Source organism: Oncorhynchus nerka, unplaced genomic scaffold, assembly GCF_034236695.1.
Source record: "Oncorhynchus nerka isolate Pitt River unplaced genomic scaffold, Oner_Uvic_2.0 unplaced_scaffold_949, whole genome shotgun sequence".
Classification (NCBI taxonomy): Eukaryota; Metazoa; Chordata; class Actinopteri; order Salmoniformes; family Salmonidae; genus Oncorhynchus; species Oncorhynchus nerka.
The window spans coordinates 188342-195630 of record NW_027040361.1 but is presented as its reverse complement, the minus strand read 5'-3'; the positions used below and the strand labels follow the sequence as shown (position 1 = coordinate 195630).

Here is a 7289-nt window from a genome sequence, read left to right as displayed (position 1 = left end):
AGTCTTCTCTTTGCTGATCCATTGACAGACTGTTATAATAGGAGTCTTCTCTTTGCTGATCCATTGACAGACTGCTATATTAGGAGTCTACTCTTTGCTGATCCATTGACAGACTGCTATAATAGGAGTCTTCTCTTTGCTGATCCATTGACAGACTGCTATAATAGGAGTCTTCTCTTTGCTGATCCATTGACAGACTGCTATAATAGGAGTCTTCTCTTTGCTGATCCATTGACAGGCTGCTATAATAGGAGTCTTCTCTTTGCTGATCCATTGACAGACTGTTATAATAGAAGTCTTCTCTTTGCTGATCCATTGACAGACTGCTATAATAGGAGTCTTCTCTTTGCTGATCCATTGACAGACTGCTATAATAGGAGTCTTCTCTTTGCTGATCCATTGACAGACTACTATAATAGGAGTCTTCTCTTTGCTGATCCATTGACAGACTGCTATAATAGGAGTCTTCTCTTTGCTGATCCATTGACAGACTGCTATAATAGGAGTCTTCTCTTTGCTGATCTATTGACAGGCTGTTATAATAGGAGTCTTCTCTTTGCTGATCCATTGACAGACTGTTATAATAGGAGTCTTCTCTTTGCTGATCCATTGACAGACTGCTATAATAGGAGTCTTCTCTTTGCTGATCCATTGACAGACTGTCATAATAGGAGTCTTCTCTTTGCTGATCTATTGACAGACTGCTATAATAGGAGTCTTCTCTTTGCTGATCCATTGACAGACTGTTATAATAGGAGTCTTCTCTTTGCTGATCCATTGACAGGCTGTTATAATAGGAGTCTTCTCTTTGCTGATCCATTGACAGACTGCTATAATAGAGGTCTTCTCTTTGCTGATCCATTGACAGACTGCTATAATAGGAGTCTTCTCTTTGCTGATCCATTGACAGACTGCTATAATAGGAGTCTTCTCTTTGCTGATCCATTGACAGACTGCTATAATAGGAGTCTTCTCTTTGCTGATCCATTGACAGACTGCTATAATAGGAGTGTTGTCTTTGTGGATCCATCAAGGCAGAGCCTGAGTATGGTGTACTGAATCATTTCTGTATCCTTTCAGGTGGACGGACAGAGAAACAGGACAGGCTCTTCTCCAGGCCACCTGGCAGGTCTCAACGCGCAAAGCCAAGTCTTTGTAGGAGGATATAATGAATATACTCCTGAACTACTGCCCCTCGGATCCAGGTTTCGCAATGGCTTTCAAGGTAAGACATTACAGTGACTCCAACAGCTTTCACGACAAGACATTACAGTGACTGTAGTATTGCCACTATAAGTAACTACTACCACCACTACTGACTATAGTGAGTATAAAATTGAACTGATAAAATGAATATAAACACCTTTTTACAACAACATTTTTCACAGTGTTTGTAACATGGCCTTGACATCTGTAGAGTAGCAGCAGCAGGCTAGTTGTAGACAGTCAGACAGTCAGAGGGAGTGCAATACCATTCAGAGGGGGAGATCAGTGGCAGCAGCATAGTGGCAGGCTAGTTGCAGACAGTCAGACAGTCAGAGGGAGTGCAATACCATTCAGAGGGGGGAGATCAGTGGCAGCAGCATAGTGGCAGGCTAGTTGCAGACAGTCAGACAGTCAGAGGGAGTGCAATACCATTCAGAGGGGGGAGATCAGTGGCAGCAGCATAGTGGCAGGCTAGTTGCAGACAGTCAGAGGGAGTGCAATACCATTCAGAGGGGGGAGATCAGTGGCAGCAGCATAGTGGCAGGCTAGTTGCAGACAGTCAGACAGTCAGAGGGAGTGCAATACCATTCAGAGGGGGGAGATCAGTGGCAGCAGCATAGTGGCAGGCTAGTTGCAGACAGTCAGAGGGAGTGCAATACCATTCAGAGGGGGGAGATCAGTGGCAGCAGCATAGTGGCAGGCTAGTTGCAGACAGTCAGACAGTCAGAGGGAGTGCAATACCATTCAGAGGGGGGAGATGAGGTTAGAATAGAGCTCCAACGTTGATTGTGCCTGCGTCCTTTAAAGGGGCAATCTGGGATTGGTACATTTATTTTTTAAACTTTTAAATTGATCATATATAGCCATTGATTGTTGAGGAATATAACTTATAAATGCCTCATGAGCTTAGTTCAACTGCCGTACCCCATCAGAACCTCCAAATATAAGCTTGTTTTTAATGCATTGTTTGTAAACACTGTAATTGTAAACAAAACTTTGTATAGCTTCAAAACATGATTAAAACTTCACTTTGATCTCATGGATGGTCAGTCCTTGCATCCATAGCTTCGTCTATGAATTTGACATTTCTCCAGCCCCATCCCTCAGCTGTTTACCAAAAACAGTGGCTGGTTAACAGTTCAGCTGTTTTTGAATCATAGATTGTCCCTTTAATCACTTCACGCCTGTAAAGTTATGCATTCTCTGCAAATCCCATTTGGCCCGCTCATAAGTCAGTCGGACAAGGGCACCATCCAGATGACGGTTGTCATAATCAGAATCAATTCTATTGGCTCCCAGCTGACCCTTAATGAAGCCTATGATTACATTCCAAATGGCAACCTATTCCCTATATAGTGCACTACTTTTGACCAGAGCCCTATTAGCGTCCTGGTTTAAAGGTAGTGCAGTGTATAGGCAACAGGGTGGCATTTGGGACAGAGCATCCTGAGTATAGTGTTGATTGTGATTGCTAATGCGAGTGGAGCAGCGTGGTGGGGATATCACCTCCATAACTAACAGTAATGATAATAACAGATATGAATATCATCACAAGTTGTTAAGGCACACGATGCTGCTGCCTCCACCGTGGTTATTGTCATGATGATGATGATGATGATGCCTTGTTATTGTGAAAGATCACTGTACTTTAAATGAAGGTGAACAAGTATTTTTCCATTTGGTGGTTATATATGCAGACAGGAGCAATCTCCCATGCTGCGTCCCAAATATAGTGCACTACCTTTTGACCAGAGCCGAATGGGGGTCAAAAGTAGTGCACTAAGTAGGGAATATGGTACTGTTTGGGACGTAACCCATCTGTCTGTTTGGTTCTATTGAACAAACATCCCAATGATTCATTCATCTCTGGATAAACATACACGCTTTGGAATGAGAATCAGCCTCTCACACACACACACACGCACAGTAGTGGTGCTGTACTGTGGTCCCACCATGCAGGTAACCAGAAAGCAGCCAGAGCCCAGGGCCTGGTAGATCACATGTTCCTTTAGCCTTTTTGTTCGACACATAATGACAACTAATCCGACGTGTGTGTGCGTGTGTGTGTGTGTGTGTGTGTGTGTGTGTGTGTGTGTGTGTGTGTGTGTGTGTGTGTGTGTGTGTGTGTGTGTGTGTGTGTGTGTGTGTGTGTGTGTGTGTGTGTGTGATCATCCTGCAGTCCTAATGGCTGGCAGTGAACACTTGTCTACCAGTTATCGGTACATCCTCACACCCCTGTGGACAGACTAGGTGGCTATGGGAAGGAAGACACTACAGCTGGCACACAAATGGCTCCCTATTCCCTACATAGTGCACTACTTTTGACCAGAGTCCAGCTTAAATTAAGTAACACAGAACATGATTAGGGTTACAGCATTAGCAGTAGTTTGCATCCAAAATGGCATCCTATTCCCTTTACAGGGAATAGGGTGCAGTTTGGGATATACACAAAGACACTTCTGCTACTGCTGTATCCCTAAACATGTCCTGGGTCAATTCATTTACACCTGCTAATCAAATAATGACAAACTAACCAGAGAGAAAGACACCAGCGCAGAGTGGGTGTGTTTGTTATGGCCACGTTGAGATGTGTTTGTTATGGCCACGTTGAGATGTGTTTGTTATGGCCACGTTGAGATGTGTTTGTTTGTTGCTACGTTGAGATGTGTTTGTTGCTACGTTGAGATGTGTTTGTTGCTACGTTGAGATGTGTTTGTTATGGCCACGTTGAGATGTGTTTGTTATGGCCACGTTGAGATGTGTTTGTTATGGCCACGTTGAGATGTGTTTGTTATGGCCACGTTGAGATGTGTTTGTTATGGCCACGTTGAGATGTGTTTGTTATGGCCACGTTGAGATGTGTTTGTTATGGCCGTTGAGATTGAGACGTTGATGTGTTTGTTACGTTGAGATGTGTTTGTTATGGCCACGTTGAGATGTGTTTGTTATGGCCACGTTGAGATGTGTTTGTTTGTTGCTACGTTGAGATGTGTTTGTTATGGCCACGTTGAGATGTGTTTGTTATGGCCACGTTGAGATGTGTTTGTTATGGCCACGTTGAGATGTGTTTGTTATGGCCACATTGAGATGTGTTTGTTATGGCCACGTTGAGATGTGTTTGTTTGTTGCTACGTTGAGATGTGTTTGTTATGGCCACGTTGAGATGTGTTTGTTGTGGCCACGTTGAGACGTGTTTGTTATGGCCACGTTGAGATGTGTTTGTTTGTTGCTACGTTGAGATGTGTTTGTTATGGCCACGTTGAGATGTGTTTGTTATGGCCACGTTGAGATGTGTTTGTTTGTTGCTACGTTGAGATGTGTTTGTTATGGCCACGTTGAGATGTGTTTGTTTGTTGCTACGTTGAGATGTGTTTGTTATGGCCACGTTGAGATGTGTTTGTTATGGCCACGTTGAGATGTGTTTGTTGTGGCCACGTTGAGATGTGTTTGTTTGTTGCCACGCTGAGATGTGTTTGTTTGTTGCTACGTTGAGCTAAGTTTGTTGTTGAGATGTGTTTGTTATGGCCATGTTGTTTCTTACTGGATCACAGGATAATGAAGTAGCCTTGTCCCAGACAGAATGGCCCTAGGGCATGATAACTATTTCCTGTTTCTCTAGCGTGAGTAGCCTTGTCCAGATACAATGGCCCATAGGACAGGAGATATATTGCCTTTTTCTGTAGTGTGAGGCAGTTTGATGTACAAGTCCAACCCCTGGAGAGAACGCTAGTAAAATGAGTTGGGGAAAGGGGTTGAATGCATAGAAATATAATTCATATTCTGTTGTTGAGTTGTTGGTCTTCATCAGCTGTGTTGAGTTGTTGTTCTTCATCAGCTGTGTTGAGTTGTTGTTCTAAATCAGCTGTGTTGAGGTGTTGTTCTTCATCAACTGTGTTGAGTTGTTGTTCTTCATCAGCTGTGTTGAGTTGTTGTTCTTCATCAGCTGTGTTGAGTTGTTGTTCTTCATCAGCTGTGTTGAGGTGTTGTTCTTCATCAACTGTGTTGAGTTGTTGTTCTTCATCAGCTGTGTTGAGTTGTTGTTCTTCATCAGCTGTGTTGACTTGTTGTTCTTCATCAGCTGTGTTGAGTTGTTCTAAATCAGCTGTGTTGAGTTGTTGTTCTAAATCAGCTGTGTTGAGGTGTTGTTCTTCATCAGCTGTGTTGAGGTGTTGTTCTTCATCAGCTGTGTTGACTTCTTGTTCTTCATCAGCTGTGTTGAGGTGTTGTTCTTCATCAGCTGTGTTGACTTGTTGTTCTAAATAAGCTGTGTTGAGTTGTTGTTCTAAATCAGCTGTGTTGAGGTGTTGTTCTCCATCAGCTGTGTTGAGTTGTTGTTCAGCTGCCTATGTATTGTATTTGTCTGCGTAGCTGTTGAAATCAAACACAATAATAATAATAATAATAATAATAAATACATAGCATGCCAACAGCTTGCCCTAAACAAGATGGTAATAAAATATACATTTAAGTGTGAAATATATGCATGTTTTAAAAAAAAGATTTTAAAAATAGAACAATTATGTCCAATTTCATGATGGCAAGATGTTTAATGAGATTTTAACTAGATATTACTGTAATGTTTTTCTTTAGACTTTATCATAATAACTAAAGGTCATATCTTACAGACTCTCGTTTCATCAAACTGTGGCACATTAAGATAATACACACACTGGTTGGTTTTTACCTTTGTTAAATGTTTGTGCTTTAGCGTCCGTTTGTATTGTGATTAGATTTCTATATGCCTCAGGCATTCAGAGCTGCCTGCTGTTGATTCCCTTCCATCAGACTGTCAGAAATACCCTTTGATCTTCTTATAGGTGGGATTTACTTATCTAAAACAAATGATAAACAAAGTTTGCACCGAGAGTTTTGTAATGTATTGATGTTTAAGTGGTTGAAAGGACTGGCATTCATTTTAGCTTTAACACCAGTCATAAGAAGTTACTTCAGATGGTCAAAGGTTACTGTTATATTAACTCATTGGTTTTGACATTAATAGTCCATGATGAAAATAATGCCTTTAAAACAATGCTAGTCTATTCATTGAAATATTAGGCCTTTAAAACAATGCTAGTCTATTCATTGAAATATTATGCCTTTAAAACAATGCTAGTCTATTCATTGCATATGCTGTTCTAACAGTACGTCTGCTAAATGACTTAAATGTAAATGTAAATGTAATGTGAGGTGTTGATACTCTGGATCTGACTGATTGGACATCAATGTGGGTTGAATCTCAAATGGCAACATATTCCCTATATAGTTCACTACCTTTGACCAGAAATAGTGCCCTGTATAGGGAATCTGGTGCCATTTAGGACACACCCTGAACTCTGTTAGCTCAAACATCATTTTCTCAGTGTCATCTACAGTATCCTCTTATCTAATACCAGACATCACCCTCCTCATCCTCTTATCTAATACCAAACATCACCCTCCTCATCCTCTTATCTAATACCAAACATCACCCTCCTCATCCTCTTATCTCATACCAAACGTCACCCTCCTCATCCTCTTATCTAATACCAATCACCCTCCTCATCCTCTTATCTCATACCAAACATCACCCTCCTCATCCTCTTATCTAATACCAAACATCACCCTCCTCATCTTCTTATCTAATACCAAATCAAATCAAATCAAATGTATTTATATAGCCCTTCGTACATCAGCTGATATCTCAAAGTGCTGTACAGAAACCCAGCCTAAAACCCCAAACAGCAAGCAATGCAGGTGTAGAAGCACGGTGGCTAGGAAAAACTCCCTAGAAAGGCCAAAACCTAGGAAGAAACCTAGAGAGGAACCAGGCTATGTGGGGTGGCCAGTCCTCTTCTGGCTGTGCCGGGTGGAGATTATAACAGAACATGGCCAAGATGTTCAAATGTTCATAAATGACCAGCATGGTCGAATAATAATAAGGCAGAACAGTTGAAACTGGAGCAGCAGCACAGTCAGGTGGAAGTTGAAACTGGAGCAGCAGCATGGCCAGGTGGACTGGGGACAGCAAGGAGTCATCATGTCAGGTAGTCCTGGGGCATGGTCCTAGGGCTCAGGTCAGTTGAAACTGGAACAGCAGCATGGCC

The 7289-nt window shown here is 42.0% G+C and overlaps 1 protein-coding gene across 1 annotated transcript in view; it reads left to right on the top strand.

Moving 5' to 3' along the window:
* LOC115124198 (protein eyes shut homolog) overlaps positions 1 to 7289 on the top strand; it is a gene marked incomplete at its 5' end in the record, with an annotated part of 115132 nt that overhangs the window by 65409 nt on the left and 42434 nt on the right. The window contains one exon of the mRNA XM_065016611.1: positions 1081 to 1225. Coding sequence (XP_064872683.1) covers positions 1081 to 1225 — 145 coding nt within the window. The remainder of the gene's footprint in view (positions 1 to 1080; positions 1226 to 7289) is intronic.